General features: G+C 44.0%; 1 protein-coding gene across 9 annotated transcripts in view; it reads right to left on the bottom strand.

The window, feature by feature from the left end:
• LOC110531469 (IgGFc-binding protein) overlaps nucleotides 1-27,455 on the bottom strand; it is an 86,091-nt gene continuing 58,636 nt past the window's right edge. For 8 of the 9 annotated variants that reach the window (XM_036987340.1, XM_036987347.1, XM_036987341.1 and 5 more), the window contains exons 96-122: nucleotides 26,150-26,352; nucleotides 25,725-25,866; nucleotides 24,957-25,204; nucleotides 24,500-24,677; nucleotides 24,234-24,342; nucleotides 23,908-24,002; nucleotides 21,978-22,154; nucleotides 21,158-21,360; nucleotides 20,790-20,934; nucleotides 20,015-20,112; nucleotides 18,703-18,846; nucleotides 16,257-16,421; nucleotides 15,096-15,223; nucleotides 13,734-14,005; nucleotides 12,738-12,946; nucleotides 12,461-12,605; nucleotides 12,005-12,252; nucleotides 10,656-10,785; nucleotides 10,229-10,430; nucleotides 9,702-9,863; nucleotides 8,337-8,467; nucleotides 7,887-8,089; nucleotides 7,133-7,268; nucleotides 6,741-6,881; nucleotides 5,046-5,139; nucleotides 4,785-4,825; nucleotides 1-627 (exon numbers count right to left, since the gene is read on the bottom strand). In XM_036987340.1, coding sequence (XP_036843235.1) covers nucleotides 530-627; nucleotides 4,785-4,825; nucleotides 5,046-5,139; nucleotides 6,741-6,881; nucleotides 7,133-7,268; nucleotides 7,887-8,089; nucleotides 8,337-8,467; nucleotides 9,702-9,863; nucleotides 10,229-10,430; nucleotides 10,656-10,785; nucleotides 12,005-12,252; nucleotides 12,461-12,605; nucleotides 12,738-12,946; nucleotides 13,734-14,005; nucleotides 15,096-15,223; nucleotides 16,257-16,421; nucleotides 18,703-18,846; nucleotides 20,015-20,112; nucleotides 20,790-20,934; nucleotides 21,158-21,360; nucleotides 21,978-22,154; nucleotides 23,908-24,002; nucleotides 24,234-24,342; nucleotides 24,500-24,677; nucleotides 24,957-25,204; nucleotides 25,725-25,866; nucleotides 26,150-26,352 — 4,247 coding nt within the window. In that variant the 3' untranslated portion in view covers nucleotides 1-529. Of the gene's footprint in view, nucleotides 628-3,874; nucleotides 4,506-4,784; nucleotides 4,826-5,045; nucleotides 5,140-6,740; nucleotides 6,882-7,132; nucleotides 7,269-7,886; nucleotides 8,090-8,336; nucleotides 8,468-9,701; nucleotides 9,864-10,228; nucleotides 10,431-10,655; nucleotides 10,786-12,004; nucleotides 12,253-12,460; nucleotides 12,606-12,737; nucleotides 12,947-13,733; nucleotides 14,006-15,095; nucleotides 15,224-16,256; nucleotides 16,422-18,702; nucleotides 18,847-20,014; nucleotides 20,113-20,789; nucleotides 20,935-21,157; nucleotides 21,361-21,977; nucleotides 22,155-23,907; nucleotides 24,003-24,233; nucleotides 24,343-24,499; nucleotides 24,678-24,956; nucleotides 25,205-25,724; nucleotides 25,867-26,149; nucleotides 26,353-27,455 lie in introns of those variants that run through there. The other variant, XM_036987348.1, reaches the window with a different exon arrangement.

The following is a 27,455-nucleotide window of genomic DNA, read 5'->3' as shown; positions in this document are numbered from 1 at the left end:
GGCACTTTAGGCATTTAATAATTTCACTTTTCCTTGGATCTTTTCTGACATCTCATATTTCACACATGATCAAATTACAACAACAAAAGCATGAATACATTAATAAAAGCAGGTAATATAATGACAATATTCACAAATTCTACAAATAATATCGGGACAAATATTTAACATTGACGTTACGGACTGTTATGAATTTGTGTGCATTTTAAAATGCATTTTAAAGTAAACTTGTCAGCATTTTACTGGATTTACAGAGTGGTCCTCTGTAGATCAGTTGGTAGAGCATGGCTCTTACAATGCCAGGATAGTGGGTTTGATTCCTGGGGCCACCCATTTGCAAAAAAAAAAAAGTTGTATAATTGTATGCACGCATCTGCTAAATGACATGTATTATTATTGAGTATCATGCCACTGTTAGGGTCTAGCTTGTGTTTGTGTGTGACCTCCGTACATTCATCTGCCAGTAAACATGGAACTCTTGAGTTCTCTCTCTCTCTCTCTCTCTCTCTCTCTCTCTCTCTCTCTCCAGCTACATGGGAGTCACATTGTTGCTTGCGTTCTTCTCATTGTTGCTGAAGTTGTCGTATTTGACGTTGCTGTCCTTAAGATGCATGTTGTACTGGGTGCCTAGTAGAAATTCAATTGATAGAATTATGAGTGAGGGAGAAGGAAAATGAGAGATGAGACAGAGAGAGGGAGAAGGAAAAGGAGAGATGAAACAGAGAGAGGGAGAAGGAAAAGGAGAGATGAGACAGAGAGAGGGAGAAGGAAAAGGAGAGATGAGAGAGAGAGGGGAAGAAGAGGTGCAACATTTATTAATTTGTTGTTTTTATGACATTAGTTCGGTCCAGGTGTTTCTCCTAGTCAGGTCACTAAGGTGATCAAGGGATTAGTTTGGAAAGCTAGAGGGCGACCTAATTGTCATGCAATCTAGTGAAAGAATACCTTTTCAAGAGTGTAAACTGAAGCACGTCTTTTTAAAAGTAGCATTGATTTCACAATTTCCCTCCTGATCATCGATTCATAGAATTAAGAAAGTGTATATTTGACCCACAGAACACAACTTAAAGAGGCTCTCCATAAATGTTATATATTTTTTAGCCAGTAGTTCTGAAAGCACAAAGCGTTATCATGTAATTGCTGTCGAACCCCTGCAGCTGTTCAAAGACATACACATGCTTGGGCTCACCCCACAACCTCATTGGACAATGCTGTGCTGATCAGCTTTAATATTGCAGATAGATTGTGGCTTCCATCAATGTATATGTCTGTTAGCTGCATGTGTGACGTAACTCCACCAGTCCTATTTATGATATCATTTACAAAGATTATACCATTTATTTATTTTTTATTCCAAAAATATAGTTTTTACATTTTTTTTTAATCAATTAGTATATTTGAGTTTAAGCATAATATTTGTTGTTATATTTGTTCTGTCATTTCTGGTGGATTAAAGTGAAATTGCAACCAATTTTCTGTCTTGTTTAAAAAAAAGTGATATTTTGGGGATTATTTCATTTTCAAATAACCAAAAGCGAGAGGTTGTAATCTGGATAACGGGAAAAAGGCCGTTCTTGAACATGGGATGAGACATTCTTACTAATCTGCTAGAGAACCAGTTCAGATTTAAGTATAACCTTTGTATCAATGCACCTGTACACAGCCCATCTGTAAATATCTATCTAGTGTTAATGCTAAATTGTAATTATTTCACCACTATGGCCTATTTATTGCCTTACCTCCCTAATCTTACTACATTTACACACACTGTATATAGATTTTTCTATTGTGTTATTGACTGTATGTTTGTTTATGTCATGTGTAACTCTGTGTTGTTTGTGTCACACTGCTTTGCTTTATCTTGTTCAGGTCGCAGTTGCAAATGAGAGCTTGTTCTCAACTGGCCTACCTGGTTAAATAAAGGTGTTCTCAACTGGCCTACCATGTTAAATAAGGTGAAATAAATAAATAATAAATAAATAAATGACTGAAGCCTTTAGTGAGACGTCTAATTGTTTAATATTGAATCATTTCTGCCCTCTGAATTCATGTTCATTATCTAAATAGACCAGGTAAATTTCGTCTGTCTTGCCGTTCCAAATAAAATACAACATTTTATTGCTGATATCATTTTTTTTTAAAAACAAGACGCTAGGTGTAGGCAAGACCAGAAGAAAAAAGGTCATCTGGGATGTAACTAAGGAGTTAGTCAGGGTAAACTGGGATGTAACTAAGGAGTTAGTCAGGGTAAACTGGGATGTAACTAAGGAGTTAGTCAGGGTAAACTGGGATATGACTAAAGAGTTCACCAGGGGAAACTGGGACATGACTAAAGAGTTAATCAGGGTGATTTTTCCACAAATAGGGGGTATTTACCTTTCCATGGTAGCAAGATTTTATCTATTTTTGCTAACATTCTATAAAAATGTATTGTAGCGATATCCTTGATTTCTTTAGGGATATGAATACCGAGTACGTCCACTTTACCATCAGACCATTTTGTTGGTAAAGTACACGGTAATGTAAAAGTTGTATTTTTTGTGTGATCCAATACGCATTATAAACTGGGATGGTTCGAGCCCCTGAATGCTGATTGGCTGACAGCTGTGGTATATCAGACCGTATACCATTGGTATGACATAACATTTATTTTTACTGCTCGAATTACTTTGGTAACCAGTTTATAATAGCAATAAGGCACCTTGGGGGTTTGTGGTATATGGCCAATACACCACGGCTAAGGGCTCTGCCCAGGCACTCGTGCCGAAGAACAGCCCTTTGCTATGGTATATTGGCCATATACCACACCTTCTCTGGCCTTATTGCTTAAATAGAGTTATCATAATTTGGTTGTTGTTTATTATTTTGGTTGTTATTTACTATTTTACAACTAGGGTTACTAGACATAACTTTAATCAATTGTATTAAAGATTCTCCAAAATTGAAATATTCCAGGCATTTATATATACATTCCAGTCGTACTTTATCAAAAGCCTTTTTAAAGTCAGCTATGAATACAATGCCTGGTTTCCCAGATGTTTCATAGTGTTTGTTTCCAGTGTCTTATATTATCTCCAATGTATCGTCCATGTAAAAAAAACTGTCTGATTAGGCTGAATAATATCCAACAATAGCTTTTTCATTCTATTCCAGCTATGCATTTTGCTAGATTTTAAAAAATGGACTAAGTCTTTATTTACCACTTGGGTCCTGTTTCAGTAATGATGAAATCAGACCTTGTTGAGTATCTGAGTAATGACGCCTCAAGCGTGCCACTTGGGAGGTTGCAGTAAAAAAAATTCTATAGTATTTCTATGTTGAAGATTTAAAAAAATGTTTGGTGCATTTTCTCCCATATTCCATCCAGTTTGCATTATTTGTATAATATATTACACTTGATCTTTCTTGAATAAATTCTTCCATTTATTTGTGTTTTTCCTCTAATGTATTCTGTGCCTCTATGGTACTGTTTTTATTGCAATCTAACTGTACTGTCAGTCCCTCTACTTCCTTTGTTAATATGAATTATTTGGACCTAAATTGCTTTTGTTTTAAATATGAGTATTGAATTGAATGGCCTCAAAAAGGAACATTTAAAAGTGTCCCATACAATAAGGGGACCTGCTGTACCTATGTTATGTCGGAAAAAGTCCGTTCTAAACTCTTCTGTCCTGGTTAAAAACAAATGATCATCCAATAGGCTTTGATTACATTTTCAATATCGTCACCCACGTGGAAATTCTGTAAGAGTAATGTATATGCCAATAGTCATTTTCTGCTTGGTTTCCAGAGAAATGCAGCCGATTGAAAGAGAAATTAACCAACTACAGAGGTCTATCCTCTAATTTAAAATGTTTTGTCAAACTTACAATGCATGGTTTTGATCGATGTATTCAATGTATTTTCCCTGTTATCAAAATAATTAATGGTTAGCGCATGGACACAGGCAATCCCACTCGCTTCAGAGTGCACACGAGGCTAGCGTGTATCTCCTCCACTAAATGATGCCAGGTTAGAATGTAAGGACTCTGTGCCTTTTTCCGCTGGGAGAGGACAGCAGGGGGTTTATTATCATGTATGAGCCACGTCGAGTCTGAAACGGGAGGTTTAAAAAAAAAAGAACTAGGTTGTTTTCATGCCTCTTTAAGTTTAGGCATAGGGGTGAAAATGAATGAAGGTTTAAATTTAGGAACAAGGGTTAGGTTAAGGTTAGTATGGTCCCGTGTGGCTCAGTTGGTAGCTTGCAACGCCAGGGATGTGGGTTCGATTCCCATGGAGGACCAGTACGATAAAAGTAATAAAATGTTTCTCTGTAAGTTTCTCTGGATAAGAGCGTCTACTAAATGACAAAAAAATGCAAAACTTGTTTGTATCATTTCAGTGGGTTTAAAGTTTTAAAATTATAACACATCAACACAAGTTTCACTTGCCTCTGCAATAAATGAGCTGAATAGGTGGGGCAGGTGTTTTTCTCCTGCTTTTCTCTTTCGCTGGCTTCCCATGTTCTGTGTCAAAATAATCGACTTGAAATAATTTACTCAGTCAAAATGGCCACCAGTCCACCCATTATAGCATCCTAGGCCTGAACAGGGAATATCCGTTCTATTTATCCTATTTTATGTTCACCTAATCCTCCCCGTCTAAATCCTTGGTCTGGTTTTACTGGGATAATATGAGCTAAGAAGTATATTATTACTATAATAGTGGCTAAGCAGGTTAAAAATGAATGCAAGTGAAAGTAAAAATATATATACATTTTAAGCAAGATAGACACAGGCACTTACTTGAATCGGTGCTGTCACAATAATACTTATTTTCTTTGTTCCTGTAAACACAAAACGGTTTAGAGTTACCGTCTATTCACAGTGGAAAAATATACTGTACCAACAAGGCCTTTTCTGTCTTATACACTGATGAATAAAATCAACTGTCAGGATTGAGATCAATTTGATATTTGGTTATTTCATGTTGACTGTGCAGATAGGACTCAGGACTGAGATAAACAGACCGATGTTGTGTTTTAGTGGTTGCTGAACAGTACTTACTTTCTACAGCATTTGTAGCATAACACACAGATCAGTGCTATGATGATGATTCCCAGAGGCACCAGGACTGCGATGAATATGATTGTGTTCTTATCTGGGGGACAATGAAGAAGAAGACAGTTGCAACAACGCTATATGTCTCAACAAGTATTAACATAATAGAGTACAGCACAGTACAGTATAGTAGAATACAGTATAGTACAGTATAGTAGAATACAGTATAGTACAGTAGAGTAGAGTAGAGTACAGTATAGTAGAATACAGTATAGTACAGTAGAGTAGAGTAGAGTACAGTATAGTAGAATACAGTATAGTACAGTAGAGTAGAGTAGAGTACAGTATAGTAGAATACAGTATAGTACAGTATAGTAGAATACAGTATAGTACAGTATAGTACAGTATAGTAGAGTATAGCACAGTACAGTATAGTACAGTATAGTACAGTATAGTACAATACAGTATAGTACAGTATAGTAGAATACAGTATAGTACAGTATAGTAGAGTATAGTAAAATAGAGTATAGTATAGTACAGTATAGTACAGTATAGTAGAATACAATATAGTACAGTATAGTACAGTATAGTAGAATACAGTATAGTACAGTATAGTAGAGTACAGTATAGTATAGTAGAGCACAGTATAGGAGAGTACAGTACAGTAGAGTACAGTATAGTACAGTAGAGTACAGTATAGTACAGTATAGTACATTATAGTACAGTATAGTATAGTACAGTATAGTAGAGTACAGTACAGTATGGTAGAGTACAGTATAGTAGAGTACAGTATAGTACAGTATAGTACAGTACAGTATAGTAGAGTACAGTATAGTAGAGTATAGTATAGCATAGTACAGTATAGTAGAGTACAGTATAGTACAGTATAGTGGAGTACAGTATAGTAGAGTACAGTATAGTACAGTATAGTACAGTATAGTATAGTACAGTATAGTACAGTACAGTATAGGAGAGTACAGTACAGTATGGTACAGTATAGTATAGTACAGTATAGGAGAGTACAGTATAGGAGAGTACAGTATAGTGCTGTATAGGAGAGCACAGTATAGTAGAGTACAGTATAGTACAGTATAGTAGAGTACTGTATAGTAGAGTACATTATAGTACTGTATAGTAGAGTACAGTATAGTCAGTGGTGGAAAAAGTACCCATTGTCTGCGTAAAAGTATAGATACCTTAATAGAAAGTATCAAAAGAAAATGTAATTGCTGAAATATATTTAAGTATCAAAGTAAAAATAAAAGTATAAATCATTTCAAATTCCTTATATTAAGCAAAACAGATGGCACCATTTTCTTGTTTTTAAAATGTATGGATGGCCAGGGACACACTCGAACACTCAGACATTATCCTCCAGATCAGAGGCAGTAGGGATGACCAGGGATGTTCTCTTGATAAGTGTGTGAATTGGACGATTTTCCTGTCATGCTAAGAATTCAAAATGTAACGAGTACTTTTAGGTGTCAGGGAAAATATATGAAGTAGAAAGTATTTTATTTTCTTTGGAAATGTGGTAAAGTAAAAGTATAAATAGTAAAGTACAGATACCCCAAAAAACGACTTAAGTAGTACTTTAAAGTATTTTTTACTTAAATACTTTACACCACTGAGTATAGTACAGTATAATACAGTACAGTAAAGTACAGTAGAATATAGTGTTAGCTCCAGTTAGTCACGTACCCAGGCCTCCGCTGGTATCCGTCTTCTCAATCTCACACAGGTTGCCCTCAAAACCCTCTGGACACTGACAGCTGAATACATCTACTGTAATCTCAGAGCATGTACCGTTGTTCAGACAGGGGTCACTCAGACACGGGCTCTCTGAGAAGGGGGAGGGGAGATATAGAGGGAGGGGAACAAAGAGAGAGAGGGAGAGGGGGGAGAGAGGGAGGGGATGGGGAGGGGAACAGAGAGAGGGAGAGAGAGAGAGAGATCGAGAGCGAGAGGTGGGAGCGAGAGAACGTGGAGGGGTAAGTCTGTTATCGAAGGCATTGCAGTTCGTTTTGCACACTCACGTTGTTCTTATTGTAACTACTTGGGCACGAACGCATGATCAGTAGCAACACACTTACTTTTGTAGCAGTCACGTGTGAAGTTGAAGATAGTACAGACGTGTGTGTCGGAACAGCCTTTAGGTTGGCACACGGCGCCCGAGGGCGTACTCTCACAGGACAGGGCACAGTCCTCTGTCACAAACCTCTCTTTAAGCTGGGGGAGGAAGGGAATGGAGGAATGGAATGGAGGGATGGAGGGATAGGGGTCGATATGGGGGGGGGGGGGGAGAGAGAGAGAAAAGTAGGGGGAAAGAGACAGTTATACATCATACAATCCTGTCTCAACACCAGTTCTTAAATTCACTTTAGTCATCAGATTTTGTGTCTCATCTCAACAACTGACTGCACTACAGTATTAATTTCTTATTGTATATTATAAACCGAGTGGTTTGAGGCCTGAATACTGACTGGTTGAAAGCCGTGGTATATCAGACTGTAGACCATGGCTATGACAAAACATAACTTTTAACTTTTCTAATGACGTTGATAACCAGTTTATAATAGCAATAAGGCACCAAGGGGGGTTTGTGGTATGTGGCCATTATACCACGGCTAATGGCTGTACGTAGGCAATCCGCATTACACCGTGCCTAAGAACAGCCCTTAGCCGTGGTATAATGGCCATATACCACACTTCATCAGGCCTTATTGCTTAATGACCCCACCAGGAAGTACTGGTCCAGGTAGGTGTAACCACACTCGCTGTATCCTTCTGTACTAAGTTTTACTGCATTTTTACTATATTCTACTCTATTTTAATATATTAACTCACAGGGTAGTATCTATCCAGGTAGGTGCAGCCACACTCGCTGTAGGGAACACAGATGCCTCCGCTCATGGTGAATCCTGGGGAACACTGGCACCCCTCAACACAGGCAGTGAAGTCACACTCGGAGGGCGCGGCCAGATCAGCGCAGGAGGCAGGGCAAGGGGTCATACACTCAGAGTAGGCACTGTTGGCTACACAGCTCAGGACTGGAATGGGGAGAGAGAGGGAAGGGAGAGGGAAGGGAGAGAGAAGGGGGAGAGTGAGAGAGCAGGAGGGGGAAGGGAACAAGTGAGCGTGTGTGTGCATGCACACATGTGAGACTATGTCTGCATGTTTGAGTGTAAATGTGTGCATTTGTGTGTGTATAATAGCATATCTGTCTGTGTGTCTGTGTGTCTGCGTGTCTGTGTGTCTGTGTGTCTGTCTGTGTGTCTGTCTGTCTGTATATCTTACCACAGCCCAGCTGTTGTCTCCAGTTGCCCAGTTTAACTCCAGCCTCTTGGCAGGCCAGGGCGTACACCTCATAACTGTCACAACGCAGGGAGTCGGTTTCCTGATCCGCACACAGGTCAAACAAACAGTCCCTGGAAGAACACCCACGAGACGTTGAGTCCACAATATACTTCAGATACATCTATACACTCTTGATAAACAGGGTCAAACTTATGACTTGTGTGTACCTGGAACCGAGCCCCCCCAACACACACACACACACAAACAACTTCTCTCTCCCTCTCTCTCTCTCTGTATCTCTGTCTCTCTGTCTCTCTGTGTCTCTGTATCTCTGTCTCTGTCTCTATCTCTCTGTCTCTCTCTATCTCTATATCTCTCTGTCTCTTTGTCTCTCTGTCTCTCTGTCTCTCGGTCTCTTTGTCTCTTTGTCTCTTTGTCTCTTTGTCTCTTTGTCTCTTTGTCTCTTTGTCTCTCTGTCTCTCTGTCTCTCTGTCTCTCTGTCTCTCTGTCTCTCTGTCTCTATCTATGTCTCTTTGTCTCTTTGTCTCTCTGTCTCTCTCTGTCTCTCTCTGTCTGTCTCTCTCTGTCTCTGTCTCTCTCTCTCTCTGTCTCTCTGTCTCTCTGTCTCTCTGTCTCTCTGTCTCTGTCTCTCTGTCTCTGTCTCTCTGTCCCTCTGTCTCTCTGTCTCTCTGTCTCTCCCTCTCTCTGTCTCTATCTCTCTGTCTCTCCCTCTCTCTGTCTCTCTGTCTCTCCCTCTCTCTGTCTCTCTGTCTCTCTGTCTCTCTGTCTCTCTGTATCTCTATCTCTCTGTCTCTATCTCTCTGTCTCTCTGTCTCTATCTCTCTGTCTCTCTCTATCTCTCTGTCTCTATGTCTCTTTGTCTCTCGGTCTCTCTCTCTGTCTCTGTCTCTCTGTCTCTCTGTCTCTCTGTCTCTCTGTCTCTCTGTCTCTCTGTCTCTCTATCTCTCTGTCTCTCTGTCTCTTTGTCTCTTTGTCTCTGTCTCTCTGTCCTTCTATGTCTCTGTCTCTCTCTCTCTCTCTCTCTCTATCTCTCTCTGTCTCTCTGTCTCTGTCTCTCTGTCTCTCTGTCTCTCCCTCTCTCTGTCTCTCTGTCTCTGTCTCTATCTCTCTGTCTCTCCCTCTCTCTGTCTCTCTGTCTCTCTGTCTCTGTCTCTATCTCTGTCTCTCCCTCTCTCTGTCTCTCTGTCTCTCCCTCTCTCTGTCTCTATCTCTCTGTCTCTCCCTCTCTCTGTCTCTCTGTCTCTCCCTCTCTATGTCTCTCTGTCTCCCTCTCTCTGTCTCTCTGTCTCTCTGTCTCTCCCTCTCTCTGTCTCTCTGTCTCTGTCTCTCTCTGTCTCTACTCACTGCTGGAAGCTGTGGGGCAGTAGTGATGCATGGCAGGCAGCGAAGTGTCCTGTAGGGTCTGATATGGCTCCACACTGTTTAATACCCTTGAACTCAGCCAGCTGAGCGTCAGTACAACCTGCTGTCTCAAAGCCTGTCTCTGGGTCGGTCTCCACATCACGCCTAGGGAGGGTGAAGAGGTGGAGGAGAGGTTGATATTTCAGTTTAAACATTTTTATAAAATTGAAAACATTTCCAAAACCCTGTTTTTGCTTTGTCATTATGGGGTATTGTGTTTAGATTGATGAGGGGAAAAAAATATTTAATCAATTTTAGAATAAGGCTTTAACGTAACAAAAAGTAGAAAAAGTTAAGGGGTCTGAATACTTTCCGAATGCACTGTATGTACACTCAATCATCTAAACACACTGTTGGCTGTGTTTATAAATACAGTAGATTATGAATGTATGAATTCATGAACCAACAAATAAGCTAATGAAGGAAATGTGTTTACATTGTTTATACATAATCCAGTGATCCCCTCTCACCTGTGCAGGTGCACCATCTTGGGGAGTTCTGATGTCACTTGCTCCGCCTCCTGCCTGTCAGTCACCCTCCAGCTACTTCCAAACTCTTCAAGGTTCCGCGTCACGGTTCCATCTGGTTTCATGTACTCATTCCTGGAGACCCCATCATAGTTCCCACACAGACCCCTCACCCTGTCTCTGTACGTACTGGGTAGGATCACCTCTGTTAAAGAGGGAGGGAGGGAGGGAGGGAGGGAGGGAGGGAGGGAGGGAGGGAGGGAGGGAAAGAGTGAGTGAGTGAGTGAGTGAGTTAGGGAGTGAGTGAGGGAGTGAGTGAGTGAGTGAGTGAGTGAGTGAGTGAGTGAGTGAGTGAGTGAGTGAGTGAGTGAGGGAGGGAGGGAGGGAGGAGTGACTGACTAATTGGTGCCAGCCCTTTCTCGTCTCTCACCTCCGTGCTGCTTGCCGTCGAAGCGTACGGTCATGCCGAAGTCGGCGACCAGCTGGACGTTCTTCGAGTTTATCGTGATGGTCAGGCCGCCTCTAGGACTGAGAGGAGGAGCCACACGCTCACCGTTCACCTACAGAGAGAACGGACGTGATTAGATTAGAAGTGTTTTATATTGGTGTTGTGGCTCTACAGATGATCCGAACCGTTTTAAACCTTCATATGCATCAGATATGATCCACTAGTGGGTCTCAAACCCCCATTTGGAAAACATAATGTCTCTATGTAATAACAACCCAGCACATGCAAATGAAAATCTCCATCTCCTCTTCCATTCACTGTAAATACAGTATGTTATTCCATTCACTCTAAATACAGTATGTTGTTCCATTCACTGTAAATACAGTATGTTCTTCCATTCACTGTAAATACAGTATGTTATTCCATTCACTCTAAATACAGTATGTTGTTCCATTCACTGTAAATACAGTATGTTATTCCATTCACTCTAAATACAGTATGTTCTTCCATTCACTGTAAATACAGTATGTTCTTCCATTCACTCTAAATACAGTATGTTCTTCCATTCACTCTAAATACAGTATGTTCTTCCATTCACTCTAAATACAGTATGTTCTTCCATTCACTGTAAATACAGTATGTTCTTCCATTCACTCTAAATACAGTATGTTCTTCCATTCACTCTAAATACAGTATGTTCTTCCATTCACTCTAAATACAGTATGTTCTTCCATTCACTCTAAATACAGTATGTTCTTCCATTCACTCTAAATACAGTATGTTCTTCCATTCACTGTAAATACAGTATGTTCTTCCATTCACTGTAAATACAGTATGTTCTTCCATTCACTCTAAATACAGTATGTTGTTCCATTCACTGTAAATACAGTATGTTGTTCCATTCACTGTAAATACAGTATGTTCTTCCATTCACTCTAAATACAGTATGTTCTTCCATTCACTGAAAATACAGTATGTTGTTCCATCCACTCTAAATACAGTATGTTCTTCCATTCACTGTAAATACAGTATGTTCTTCCATTCACTGTAAATACAGTATGTTCTTCCAGTCACTGTAAATACAGTATGTTCTTCCATTCACTCTAAATACAGTATGTTCTTCCATTCACTGTAAATACAGTATGTTCTTCCATTCACTCTAAATACAGTATGTTCTTCCATTCACTGTAAATACAGTATGTTCTTCCATTCACTGTAAATACAGTATGTTCTTCCATTCACTGTAAATACAGTATGTTGTTCCATCCACTCTAAATACAGTATGTTGTTCCATCCACTGTAAATACAGTATGTTGTTCCATCCAACTCACCAGTACTACTTTCTTCTGCAGGAAGCGGATGCTGACTCCGTAGACATCGACATACACCTCATCCAGGTAGGAGACCTTCCTGCTGCCACCACGACGGACATTCTTCCCCCGTACCTGCAGATCGACCAGTGAGCTGGGGAGGTCGTGACCCTGGGTCAGGGTGTAGGTGTAGGGGCCCTGGAAGTGGTGGGTGAGCCCATCGAACGTACGGTAGTGGGGGTCACCGTGGATATTGCACCTGTTGAACTCTGGAGAGGGGGTGGGAGGGAAAAGGGGAAGAGAAAGCTGTATGAGCAGGTAGAAACATTAGAATCATACAGCAAGATAATATAGGCTATTAGCCGGCCAAGGTTTGTGTGAGTATTGAGTATTAGTATCTGTAATAGTATCTACTAGTACTACTAGTGGAATTAGAGGTAATATTGCCAATATTGGGAGTAGAATTGAGAGACTTACTCTCAGGTTTGCAGTAGAGTTCTCCATATTTGTCCAGAATGCAGACAGAATTGTCGGGACATTTAACATCTGAGCAGGTTATGGAGCCTCCCAGGTTACAGGTACACTGGCCATCACAGTGGTCAGTCAACCACGAGTCACCCACCTGGAACACACACGTCAGGATTATGACTGACTGTTGATTTTAGGAGTGTGTCAGTAACAAAAACGATGATGATAGGATCTTTTGGCACTCACTGTGTGTGAGTGTGTGTGTGTGTGTACCAATCAGACTCACATCATGGTACTCTCCCACTTTGTCCACACAGCCACACTTGGCCAGAGGAACACACTGCACATCACTGAGGACAAACCCTGCGTCACACTGGCACCCCTCGACGCAGGTGGTAGAGGGCAGGTGGCAGAGCGTGGGGAACAGGTCAGAGCAGGTGGGGGGGCAGGGGGCCGTGCAGTCAGAATAGTGGCTATTGGGGGGGCACGGCAGGGCTGGGAGAGCGAGAGGAGGGGGGAGAGAGAGGTTAGAAGACAACCAGAACACAACACATGACGTTGGTTCAATATATTCTTGGTACATAATATACTGTATGGGATGATTTCACTCATTTTCTATCACTCTCTTCACCCTCTCTTTCTTACTTTCTTCATCCCTCTCTCCCTCCCATTTCCCTCCCCCTCTCTCTCCACCTCTCCTCCCTCTTCCCCTCTCTCTCCACCTCTCCTCATTCTTCCCCTCTCTCTCCACCTCCCCTCACACCTCTCCTCCCTCTTCCCCTCTCTCCACCTCCCCTCCCTCCTCTCTTCCCTCTTCTCCTCTCTCTCCACCTCCCCTCACACCTCTCCTCCCTCTTCCCCTCTCTCCACCTCCCCTCCCTCCTCTCCTCCCTCTTCCCCTCTGTCTCCACCTCCCCTCCCACCTCTCCTCCCTCTTCCCCTCTCTCTCAACCTCCCCTCTGCCCTCTCCTCCCTCTTCCCCTCTCTCTCCACCTCCCCTCCCACCTCTCCTCCCTCTTCCCCTCTCTCTCAACCTCCCCTCTGCCCTCTCCTCCCGCTTCCCCTCTCTCTCCACCTCCCCTCCCACCTCTCCTCCCTCTTCCCCTCTCTCTCCACCTCCCCTCCCACCTCTCCTCCTTCTTCCCCTCTCTCTCCACCTCCCCTCCCACCTCTCCTCCTTCTTCCCCTCTCTCTCAACCTCCCCTCTGCCCTCTCCTCCCTCTTCCCCTCTCTCTCGCAACCTCCCCTCTGTCCTCTCCTCCCTCTTCCCCTCTTCACTTACGACAGAATGTATTGTTCCTCCAGCTGATGGTGACCCCGGCTGACTGACAGGCTTGGGCATATGCTTCCACGTTATCACACAGTGTGGCCTGCATGCCGTCGTATTCACACATGTCATACACACAGTTCCCTAGGAAAGCCTCTGGGGACAGTAAAGAGTGGCAGGGCTTGAACTTGTCTCCGAGGACAACAGAAGAACACAGGGTCTCGTACTGGTTCTCTTCTTCTGTCGTGCAGTTGGGGTGGATGCTGGGACGCTCATCTGGCGAGCACCTGGAGGGATGAAGAGAGAAAGAGACAAATGGGTTAGATAGATGAAAGGAGAGAGGTATGTATTTAAGCAATAAGGCACGAGGGGGTGTGGTATATGGCCAATATACCACGGCTAAGGGCTGTTCTTAGGCACAATGCTGTCAGCCAATCAGCATTCAGGGCTCGAACCACACAGCCACACTGATTGGCTGACAGCCGTGGTATATCAGACCGTATAACATTTATTTGTACTGCTCTAATTACGTTGGTAACCAGTTTATAGCAGCAATAAGGCACCTCTGAGGTTTGTGGTACACGGCCAATATACCACGGCTAAGGGCTGCATCCAGAGTCTCCACGTTGCGTCGTGTTTAAACAACAGCCCTTAGCCGTGGTATATTGGCCAAGTACATTTAAAAAAAACATTACAATACATTCACAACACATTAAGTGTGTGTCCTCAGGCCACTACTCCACTACCACATATCTACAACACAAAATCCATGTGCTTGTGTGTGTGTAGTGTGTATGTTATCGTGTGTGTGTGTATAGTGTGTATGTTATCGTGTGTGTGTGTGTATAGTGTGTATGTTATCGTGTGTGTGTGTGTATAGTGTGTATGTTATCGTGTGTGTGTGTAGTGTGTATGTTATCGTGTGTGTGTGTGTAGTGTGTATGTTATCGTGTGTGTGTGTGTATAGTGTGTATGTTACCGTGTGTGTGTGTAGTGTGTATGTTATCGTGTGTGTGTGTGTAGTGTGTATGTTATCGTGTGTGTGTGTATAGTGCGTATGTTATCGTGTGTGTGTGTGTGCATGCGTTTTTGTCTATGTTTATGTTGCTTCACAGTTCCCGCTGTTCCAATAGGTGTATATTTATCTGTTTTTTAAATGTAATTGTACTGCTTGCATCAGTTACTTGATGTGGAATATAGTTCCATGTATGTGGTAGAGAAAGGAAGGAGAGGATATCTACAGAGATGGATATCTGCATATCAGCAATGTGGGGGAAAGTGAGTTTGTTCTTGTATATGAATCCTTTTCCTTCAGGTGTAGCACATGAATAAGGTCAGAGGTTAAAGGTCTAAGGTAAGAGGTCCAAGGTGACTGACCCTGGGTCTGAGTCTCCCTCTGACTTCCAGCTGTTGCCCAGTTCCATCACGTCCTTGGCCGGATTTCCATCTGGTTTCAGGTTGTCATCAGACGTGTTCATGTTGAAGTTACCACACATACCACACACCTGGCGAGATGTAGATAGAGAGAGTGTGAGAGAAAGAGATAATGGAGAAGATTACCAGACAGATTACCAGACAGATTACCAGACAGATTACCAGACAGATTACCAGACAGATTACCAGGACAGATAACCAGACAGATTACCAGGACAGATTACCAGGACAGATTACCAGACAGATTACTAGACAGATTACCAGGACACGTACTCAGAGCATACGCTGACCAGCTGGCAAGTGTCTTCACCTACATTTTTGACCTCTTCCTGACCCAGACTGTAATACCTACATGTTTCAAGCAGAGCACCATGGTCCCTGTGCCCAACAACACCAAGGTAACCTGTCTAAATGACTAGCACTCACATCTGTAGCACTCATACCCCTGGTGTCCATGTCACTCCAGCTTCTACCCCCATTTGACTGCTGAACAGTTCATCACATGGCTGCCCGGACTATTAGCATTGACCCCCTTATTTTAATCTTATTTTTTATTATTGTTTTATCTGGCTCAGGCTCCATGTACAGTCATTGGACCACACACTCACACATACTACACTGACACTCCAACACACACACACACACACACACACACACACACATACACACACACACACACACACACACACACACACGCGCATTCCTTCACACCTCTTCACATACGCTGCTGCTACTCTCTGTTTATTATCTATGCATAGTCACTTCACCACTATCTACATGTACATATTACCTCAATTACCTTGACTAAAACGTACCCCTGCACATTGACTCTGTACCGCTACCCATAGCCTCGTTATTGTTATTTTATTGTGTTACTATTTTACTTTAGTTTATTTAGCACATTAATAACTTTTTAAAAACTCTGCATTGTTGGTTAAAGGCTCGTAAGTAAGCATTTCACGGTATCATTTTGATCTGAAGATGTGCATATTTTGAGACAGCATAATACATGTTTGTGTGAAAGAAGCTTTTTATTTGACCATGATATTATATGTATCATCATCATACAGTAACATTATAATGTTTGGGTCCAGTTGGATGTACCTTGTTGAAGTACTCTCCAGGGACGATGATCTCCAGGTGATGGACTCCATCAAACTTCACCTTCAGGCCAAAGTTAGTGTCCAGTAGAATGTAGACACCACTACTCAAGACCCTGGCCCCGGCCACATCGATGGACAGAGGAGTACGCACCCTGTGCCCGTTCAACTGGAGAGGAGAGAGGGGGAGGGAGAAAGATAGAGAGGGGGGAGGGAGACATAGAGGGGTGGGGGAGTGAAGGGAGAAAGAGGTTATTAGTGGTGATTAATAATACATTATAAGGATCTGGGTGATTGTTTATCAAACTAGACCATCACAGCTTTCATGGGCGGTTCCCGTGTCTCCCATGCCTCCCTTGTCTCCTGTCTCCTCAGCCTCCCGTGTCTCCCGTGTCTCCCTTGTCTCCCGTCTCCTCAGCCTCCCCTGTCTCCCCTGTCTCCCGTCTCCTCAGCCTCCCGTGTCTCCTGTGTCTCCCTTGTCTCCCGTCTCCTCAGCCTCCCCTGTCTCCCCTGTCTCCCGTCTCCTCAGCCTCCCGTGTCTCCCGTGTCTCCCTTGTCTCCCTTCTCCTCAGCCTTCCCTGTCTCCCTTGTCTCCACTGTCTCCACTGTCACCCCTGTCACCCCTGTCACCCCTGTCTCCTCTGCCTCCCCTGCCAGCTTCATAGAGAGGATAGTGATTGTTGACGATTAATAATGACCAATACTTACCATAACGGTGACTACTATCTGACTGAAACAATTTGACAAAGCAGAGAACTGCGGTACTTTCTGGGGAAATCTGATTCACAGCTAACAGTAATATATACTCCTCAAGGACTCCCTCAGTAATATATACTCCCCAAGGACTCCCTCAGTAATATATACTCCCCAAGGACTCCCTCAGTAATATATCCTCCCCAAGGGCTCCCTCAGTAATATATACTCCCCAAGGGCTCCCACAGTAATATATACTCCCCAAGACTCACTCTGTAATAAATACTCCCCAAGGACTCCCTCAGTAATATATACTCCCCAAGGGCTCCCTCAGTAATATATACTCCCCAAGGACTCCCTCAGTAATATATACTCCCCAAGGACTCCCTCAGTAATATATACTCCCCAAGGACTCCCTCAGTAATATATACTCCCCAAGGACTCCCTCGGTAATATATACTCCCCAAGGACTCCCTCGGTAATATATACTCCTCCCCAAGGACTCCCTCGGTAATATATACTCCTCCCCAAGGACTCCCTCGGTAATATATACTCCCCAAGGACTCCCTCGGTAATATATACTCCCCAAGGACTCCCTCAGTAATATATACTCCCCAAGGACTCCCTCAGTAATATATACTCCCCAAGGGCTCCCTCAGTAATATATACTCCCCAAGGACTCCCTCAGTAATATATGCTCCCCAAGGACTCCCTCGGTAATATATACTCCCCAAGGACTCCCTCAGTAATATATACTCCCCAAGGACTCCCTCAGTAATATATACTCCCCAAGGACTCCCTCATTAATATATACTCCCCAAGGACTCCCTCAGTAATATATACTCCCCAAGGACCCCCTCAGTAATATATACTCCCCAAGGGCTCCCTCAGTAATATATACTCCCCAAGGACTCCCTCAGTAATATATACTCCCCAAGGACTCCCTCAGTAATATATACTCCCCAAGGACTCCCTCAGTAATATATACTCCCCAAGGACCCCCTCAGTAATATATACTCCCCAAGGGCTCCCTCAGTAATATATACTCCCCAAGGACCCCCTCAGTAATATATACTCCCCAAGGACTCCCTCAGTAATATATACTCCCCAAGGACTCCCTCAGTAATATATACTCCCCAAGGACTCCCTCAGTAATGTATACTCCCCAAGGGCTCCCTCAGTAATATATACTCCCCAAGGACTCCCTCAGTAATATATACTCCTCCCCAAGGACTCCCTCAGTAATATATACTCCCCAAGGACTCCCTCAGTAATATATCCTCCCCAAGGACTCCCTCAGTAATATATCCTCCCCAAGGACTCCTTCAGTAATATATACTCCCCAAGGGCTCCCACAGTAATATATACTTCTCCCCAAGGACTCCCTCAGTAATATATACTCCCCAAGGACTCCCTCAGTAATATATACTCCCCAAGGACTCCCTCAGTAATATATACTCCCCAAGGACTCCCTCAGTAATATATACTCCTCCCCAAGGGCTCCCTCAGTAATATATACTCCCCAAGGACTCCCTCAGTAATATGTACTCCTCCTCAAGGACTCCCTCAGTAATATATACTTCCCATGGACTCCCTCAGTAATATATACTCCCCAAGGGCTCCCACAGTAATATATACTTCCCCCCAAGGACTCCCTCAGTAATATATACTCCCCAAGGACTCCCTCAGTAATATATACTCCCCAAGGACTCCCTCAGTAATATATACTCCCCAAGGACTCCCTCCCTCCATCTCACCAGAACTCTGCGGCTCTTCTGTAGCGTGATGTTGGCGTTGGGAAGGTAGACTGTAACAGAGTGCACGTAAGACGCCTCTGGTTGGCCGCGCTCCTCATTCTTCGCCACGATGGTGAATGGAGTTACCTTGGTGGAGTTACACACCTGACAGCGAGAGAGGGAGGGAACGAAAGAGACAGATGGGGGGACGGAGGGAGAGATCGGTTACACAGTGGGAGCGTGGGAGAGAGATGGGGAGGGAGGGATGGATGGATGGATGGAGGGAGAGAGAAAGGGAGATTGGGATGGAGAGAGAGAGAGAGATGGGGAGGGAGGGGTTGGGAGGGATGGAAGGAGGGAGGGAGGGAGGGAGAGAGAGAAAGACAAAGAAACGGGGATGGAGGGATGGATGGAGGGAGAGAGACGGGGATGGGGGATGAATGGGGGGAGAGAGAGAGAGAGACGGGATGGGGGGATGAACGGAGGGAGAGAGAGAGACGGGGATGGGGGGATGAATGGGGGGGAGAGAGAGAGAGAGAGACGGGGATGGGGGGATGAATGGGGGGAGAGAGAGAGAGAGAGAGACGGGGATGGGGGATGAACGGGGGGAGAGAGAGAGACGGGATGGGGGGATGAATGGGGGGAGAGAGAGAGACGGGGATGGGGGGATGAATGGGGGGAGAGAGAGAGAGAGAGACGGGGATGGGGGGAGGGATGGAGGGAGAGAGACGGGGATGGGGGGATGAATGGGGGAGAGAGAGAGAGAGACGGGATGGAGGGAGGGATGGAGGGAGAGAGAGAGAGAGAGACGGGGATGGGGGGATGAATGGGGGAGAGAGAGAGAGAGACGGGATGGGGGGATGAATGGGGGAGAGAGAGAGAGAGACGGGGATGGGGGGATGAATGGGGGGAGAGAGAGAGAGACGGGGATCGGGGGATGAATGGGGGAGAGAGAGAGAGACGGGATGGAGGGATGAATGGGAGAGAGAGAGAGAGAGAGAGAGACGGGATGGAGGGATGAATGGGGGAGAGAGAGAGAGACGGGATGGAGGGAGGGATGGAGGGAGAGAGAGAGAGAGACGGGGATGGGGGATGAATGGGGGGAGAGAGAGAGAGACGGGGATGGGGGGATGAATGGGGGAAGAGAGAGAGAGACGGGGATGGGGGGATGAATGGGGGAGAGAGAGAGAGAGACGGGATGGAGGGATGAATGGGAGAGAGAGAGAGAGAGAGACGGGATGGAGGGATGAATGGGGGAGAGAGAGAAAGACGGGATGGAGGGAGGGATGGAGGGAGATGTTAAAGGGAGGGAGGAGAGGATGACATTACTCACCTCTACCAGGGTGTAGGTACAGGTACCCATAAAGGTGTGCATGACAGCGTCGAAGGTGTAGTAGTGAGGATCTCCAGACACATGACACACAGCCAAACCTATAGAAAGGACAGAGATAGTGAATTCACAGCCAAACCTATAGAAAGGGCAGAGATAGTGAATTCACAGCCAACCCTATAGAAAGGACAGAGATAGTGAATTCACAGCCAACCCTATAGAAAGGGCAGATAAAATGAATTCACAGCCAAACCTATAGAAAGGACAGAGATAGTGAATTCACAGCCAAACCTATAGAAAGGGCAGAGAGAGTGAATTCACAGCCAAACCTATAGAAAGGACAGAGATAGTGAATTCACAGCCAACCCTATAGAAAGGGCAGAGATAGTGAATTCACAGCCAACCCTATAGAAAGGGCAGAGATAGTGAATTCACAGCCAAACCTATAGAAAGGACAGAGATAGTGAATTCACAGCCAAACCTATAGAAAGGACAGAGATAGTGAATTCACAGCCAACCCTATAGAAAGGGCAGAGATAGTGAATTCACAGCCAACCCTATAGAAAGGGCAGAGATAGTGAAATCACAGCCAAACGTATGGAAAGGACAGAGATAGTGAATTCACAAAGTGTTGCTGAGTTTGATGGGCTAAAAACTATCAATGATATTTTGTTGTCCTAGTAACATTTTTGAAATATAGAAAAAAGACAACTGAGCCTGATAATAGTGACATGATATTTGAAAGATGTTAAAGGTCTACAGTGGGTGTAGTATTTACCTGTTGAGAAACATCCCAGCTCTCCCTCCAACACCTTACACTCCTGGGCGGGGCTACACTGCCATGGCTCACAGGTCATGTTGCTGCCACGGTTACACCTACAACGCTCCGAACAGTCCAGCTCAGTGAACCAACTGTCTCCCACCTAGGACATGCACAGACATACAAATCTGCCTCAACAATACGAGCTAGCCTTAAACATAGTCTACCAAATGTAGAGTGCAAAAAACTAAGCTGTGCATTTGAAACAGAGGCTCAAACTTAAACTATTTCAAACGGTTTATGAGATGACTTGAACTCTAGTTTATGTTATTCCCACGAGTTCCAGGCATCGTATTGACTTCTGTGTAAGCAACTCTCTTGCTTACAGGTCTATAGTTGTTATCCTCGTCGGTGCAGCCACACTGGCTGGGTGGGACACACTTGTCTCCGCTGAGGAGCAGTCCGAGGTCACACACACACCCCTCTACACAGGGCTGGTTACAGGTGGAGTTGAAAGTAGGGTTCTGACAGCTGGAGGGACAGGCGCTACCACAGGGCTCGTAGTGGCTGCCTGGGAGACACTTCAGAGCTGGGAGAGAGATGGAGGACATGTTGGTTCATCTCAATAAAGGGGGGAGGGGGGGGGGTACGGTAACATAGAGTTAGAGTATGTTACAGATACAGTAACATACATATACAGTAACATACAGATACAGTAACATACAGATACAGTAACATACATATACAGTAACATACAGATAGAGTAACATACAGATACAGTAACATATAGATACAGTAACATACAGATACAATAACATACAGATACAGTAACATACAGATACGGTAACATACAGATACAATAACATACAGATACAATAACATACAGATACAGTATGTTACAGATACGGTAACATACAGATACAGTATGTTACAGTATATTGACAGGTTTCTTAGTAGATGCACGGCCTAGTGTTTTACATAGAGAAGACGCAGGTGTGTGTTACAACAGAAGGAAAAGTTGTAAACATTGTTTCTTGGTGTGTGACTTACGACAGGTGTGTGTGTGTGTGTGTGTGTGTGTGTGTGTGTGTGTGTGTGTGTGTGTGTGTGTGTGTGTGTGTGTGTGTGTGTGTGTGTGTGTGTGTGTGTGTGTGTGTGTGTGTGTGTGTGTGACTTACGACAGGTGTGTGTGTGTGTGTGACTTACGACAGAAGGTGTTGTTCCTCCATGCGATGGGTACTCCAGCCAAGGCACACAGGTCAGCGTAACTCTCTATAGCCTGGCACAGAGCCACCGTCTCCCCTCCTGTAGCACACTGGTCATACACACAGTTCTCCTGGTAGATGTTGGGGGGAACCACCGCGTGGCACGGCTTGAAGATACCTGGGACAACCATGGAGAATGATTGGTGATAAACGGTTTTAGTGAAGGGGAGACTGAAATATACATTGCAAGTTGTGTGTAGTATATTTTATGTAACCGTTTTGGTGAAAGAAAATATGTTTGAGCATAGAATTTAGTTTAGACAGTGTGTTCATACAGTGCATTTGGAGTATTGAGACCCCTTGACTTTTCCCACATTTTGGTACGTTACAGCCTTCTAAAATAGATTAAATAAATACATTTCCTCATTGATCTACACACAAAACTCCATTATGACAAAGCGAAAATACGTTTTAAGAATTGTTGTCCATTTATTTGAAAAACTAACAGAAATACCTAATTTAAATAAGTATTCAGACCCTTTGCTATGAGACTCAAAATTGAGCTCAGGTTCATCCTTTTTCCATTGATCATGTTAGAGACGTTTCTACAACTTGATTGGAGTTCAACTGTCGTAAATTCCATTGACTGGACATTATTACTTGGAATGCCACACACCTGTCTATGTAAGGTCCCACAAAGTCAGAGCAAAAACCAAGCCATGAGGTTAAAGGAATTGTCTGTAGAGCCCCGTCACAGGATTATGTCGAGGCACAGATCCGGGGAAGGGTACCAAAAAAAGTGGCCTCCTCATCTTTAAATGGAAGAAGTTTGGAACCACCAAGACTCTTCCTAGAGCTGGCCGCCCGGCCAAACTGAGCAATCGGGGGAGAAGGGCCTTGGTCAGGGAGGTGAGTAAGAACCCGATGGTCACTCTGACAGAGCTCCAGCGTTCCTCTGTGGAGATTGGAGAACCTTCCAGAAGGAAACCTATCTCTGCAGCACTCCACCAACCAGCCCTGTATGGTAGAGTGGCCAGACGGAAGCCACTCCTCAGTAAAAGGAACATTAAAGCACACTTGGAGTTTGCCAAAAGGCACCGAAAGGACTCTCAGACCATGAGAAACAAGATTCTCTGGTCTGCTGAAACCAAGATTGAACTCTTTGGCCTGATTGCCAAGCATCACATCTGGAGGAAACCTGGCACCATCCCTACAGTGAAGCATGGTGGTGGCAGCATCCTTCTGCGGGGATGTTTTTCAGTGACAGGGACTAGAAGACTAGTCAGGATCGAGGGAAAGATGAACGGAGCAAAGTACAGAGAGATCCTTGATGAAAACCTGCTCCAGAGAGCTCAGGACCTCAGACTGGGGCGAAGGTTCACCTTCCAACAGAACAACGACCCTAAGCACACAGCCAAGACAATGCAGGACATGCTTCGGGACAAGTCTCTGAATGTCCTTGAGTGGCCCAGCCAGAGCCCGGACTTGAACCCGATCAAACATCTCTGGAGAGACCTGAAAATAGCCGTGCAGCGACACTCCCCATCCAACTTGACAGAGCTTGAGAGGATGCCGAGAAGAATGGGAGAAACTCCCCAAATACAGGTGTGCCAAGCTTGTAGCGTTATACCCAAGAAGACTCAAGGCTGTAATCACTGCCAATGGTGCTTGAACAAAGTCCTGAGTAGGGGGTCTGAATACTTACGTAAATGTAACATTTCAGTTTTTTATTTGTAATACATTTGTAAAAATGTCTAAAAACCTGTTTTTTCTTTATCATTATGGGGTATTGTGTGTAGATTGATGAGGGGAAAAAACAATTTAATCCATTTTAGAATAAGGCTGTAACGCAACAAAATGTGAAAAAGTTCAAGGGGTCTGAATACTTTCCGAATGCACTGTGTGTGTGTGTGTGTGTGTGTGTGTCTCACCGTTAGGGTCCCTGATCATCCCACAGCTGGTAGGTTTCACAGCCTCTGCCTCCACCTTGGGATCACACTCCTCCTCTCCTCCACCGTGGGTGCAGCTGACAGGGACAGATTGAAGAAAGGGACGAACGTCAAAGACGTCACTGTCGAGGAGTGAAATTAAATCTCCATGGAGACAGACCTGTAGTAGGTCACGTTTTGATACAAAACACTGGAATCCAGTCTGGTTCTGGTATCTGAGGTCAGACTATAGGTACTTCCAGAAAAATACAGGATGAATAAAACCATTCAGTTCATGGATGCAAGAGAAACGGAAACAAGAGACTCACTCGGGGCGATCGTCGGGTACCTGCCAGCTCTCTCCCAGTTCGTTGGTGTTGATGGCTGGTTTACCATCTGGCTTGATGTTGTCATCACCAGGTTGGTCATTGAAGTTTCCTATTAGATAGACAATCACCAAATAATTACAGATTCCCTATCTAGTCAATTAGGATGTTTTGTATCATTATTTTCTCATCCCAAGGGCTTGTATGGTGTACTACTGCAGGTTTCCCTGTCTGTCAATATTGATTATCTGTTGATGAACCCTTCTTACCACAAAGTCCACAGAGCAGTTGGTTGTAGAAGGAGGGCAGAGTGACGTCAGCGTGGTGGTTACCATCGAACCTCACCCGCAGGCCAAAGGTCGTCTCCAACACAACGAACTTCCCGCTCAGGTAGACCTTCACCCCATTGGTCAGAGTCACGGGAGGGGTCACCAGGGTACCGTTGACCTGGGAGAGGGGCAGAGAGCAACCAGTTTGATTAAAAGTCTTGACGCTGAAAGCTGACGATACAGTGCAGTGTTGAATATTATTTTTGATATATTTCGGTTTCCTTTACTGGTGAAAGGCTTTACCACCTTCCATCTTCTACACGGCAAAGCCTTTTTCTGACACTTTGGCAGCATAATTCATATATAAATAAATAATATAAATAAACTAAAATGTGGGAAATGTAACATTTGTAATGAAGTCAAACTGTAGCGCTAATCTACCCATAATCCTCCTCACCTGTATTTTGCGTCCCTTTCCCAAGATGACAGTCATCCCGGAGACCTTGACCACGACGGCTCGGACGTACGACACCTTCTTGTTGCTGCCTCGGTGTTCGTTCTGCGTGTCGACGGTGAAGTACGGCAAGCCGGAGGACTCATTGCACGGCTTGGTGAGAGTGTAGGAACAGGAACCCATGAAGTTATGCACCTTTTTATCGAAAGAGGTGTAGTGAGGGTCGCCCTGTACAGTGCAGATACCTGTTTCTGTGGGTAGAGGGAGGAGAGATGGAGAGTAGAGTTTAGTTATAGTTTATCGTATTGAATTAATTTATGGTTGTGATGTTGTTAAATGTGTTGTAATTAATGCGTGTTGTAATTAATGTGTGTTGTAAATCATGTGTGTTGTAATTCATGTGAGTAGTAATTAATGTGTGTTGTAATTCATGTGTGTTGTAATTCATGTGTGTTGTAATTCAAGTGTGTAGTAATTAATGTGTGTTGTAATTCATGCGTGTTGTAATTAATGCGTGTTGTAATTAATGTGTGTTGTAATTCATGCGTGTTGTAATTAATGTGTGTAGTAATTAATGTGTGTTGTAATTCATGTGTGTAGTAATTAATGTGATTGTTGTAATTCAGGCGTGTTGTAATTCATGTGTGTAGTAATTCATGTGATTGTTGTAATTCAGGCGTGTTGTAATTCATGTGTGTTGTAATTAATGTGTGTTGTAATTCATGCGTGTAGTAATTCATGTGTGTTGTAATTCATATAACTGTATAGTACCCAGTGGGTAACATCCTAACTCCCCATCCTGCAGGCCGCAGCTCTCTGCCGGGGTACAGGTGGTGTTGTGACACTGTAGCACCCCTCCACCCAGACACACACACTTCTCCTTACAGCCCTCCAGGTACCAGGCGTCCCCCACCTGAAACACACACATCATGGTGAGTCTACAGTTCAGTACTACTGTCTTTTATTTTCATTCAGATAATTTAACATGAGTGTTCAATGCAACGCAGTTCAATTTCTACTTGTATCAGGGACTAATGTAGTCATTATGAAAGCTTGATGCTCAATACGAAACATAAAGCCAAGTTAAGTATATATTCATTGTTTTATCCTTTATTTAACCAGAGGTCACATTGAGATTTGACATTATTAAACAGTATTAAACATTCACTAAGGTGAAACACAGGAGTGTTACTCACAGGATGGTAGTCTCCAGAGGAGTCGACACAGCCACAGTCTTTAACAGGAACACACTTGTCGTCACTGAGGATAAAGCCACGGTTACACTCACACCCCTCCACACACACCTCGGAGCAACCAGGGGGGCCGCTGACACCCAGACATGTCTCTGGACAGGAGCTCACACACATGGAGTAAGAACTGTTGGGAGGACAGGCCAGGGCTATAGAGGTAGAGGAGAGAGAGAGCCGGAACAGGTCAGTACAGGAAGGTCTTCTGAATCATAAAGCACCTAACAGCTCCAAACATGATCAGGAGTGACTGTAATATTGGGATCGATTGACAAACATATTTGCACTGCAACTGTGGGACTTTGGCCTGTGTGCCAGCCTGAGTAATCTAATTCTGCTTAGTTAGTTTGACGGTGTGACCTGCCAAGTCATTTCCAATCAGTGCAGCGAAGGGGAGGAGACGATGACATGATCGTTTTAAAAAAAACACTAGTTTTTGAACTTTTGCTGTTGAAAAGAAATATCCCAAGTATAAATACAGTGATGCACACACACTTAAAGGGGCATTCTTCTGTTGCTACATACCTTTCTTTGATAAATGAATGATATTTACCCATTGATTCTTGAAGAATATAACTTATAAATAAATGCACCATGAGCTTAGTCGTACCCCATCAGAACCCCAAATATAAACGCGTTTTACTCCAATGTTTGTAAACAAAGAAAATGTCAATAAAAAACACTATATAGCCTCAAACCATGGTTAAACCTATAATTCAAGTCTTGTATCCACAGCTCTGTGTAGAGACTTGAGAGTGATTACATTTCTCCAACCCTATCCTTCAGCTATTTACCGAACCAGGCGCGGGGAAGGCTCTTTGTTATCGTTTCAACCGCTGATTGCTGCTTTAAGGGTAAAACAAGATATTCTGAGCAAAACAGTGTTTTTTTAAGACACATCTGCAAACTTCTAGAGTTGGCCATCCTGCTGGGTCTACTCTGATGTCATCACCCCCCCCCCCCTGTTGGCCATTCTGCTGGGTCTACTCTGATGTCATCACCCCCCCCCCCCCCCCCCCCCCCCCCCCCCCCCCCCCCCCCCCCCCCCCCTGTTGGCCATTCTGCTGGGTCTACTCTGATGTCATCACCCCCCCCCTCGTTGGCCATTCTGCTGGGTCTACTCTGATGTCATCACCCCCCCCGTTGGCCATTCTGCTGGGTCTACTCTGATGTCATCACCCCCCCCCCTGTTGGCCATTCTGCTGGGTCTACTCCGATGTCTCACTACTGAACACAACCCTGGTTTATGGTGTGA

Source organism: Oncorhynchus mykiss, chromosome 9 (assembly GCF_013265735.2).
Source record: "Oncorhynchus mykiss isolate Arlee chromosome 9, USDA_OmykA_1.1, whole genome shotgun sequence".
NCBI classification, from domain to species: Eukaryota; Metazoa; Chordata; class Actinopteri; order Salmoniformes; family Salmonidae; genus Oncorhynchus; species Oncorhynchus mykiss.
The sequence above is the reverse complement of the archived record's forward strand: the minus strand, read 5'-3'. Positions and strand labels throughout refer to the sequence as shown.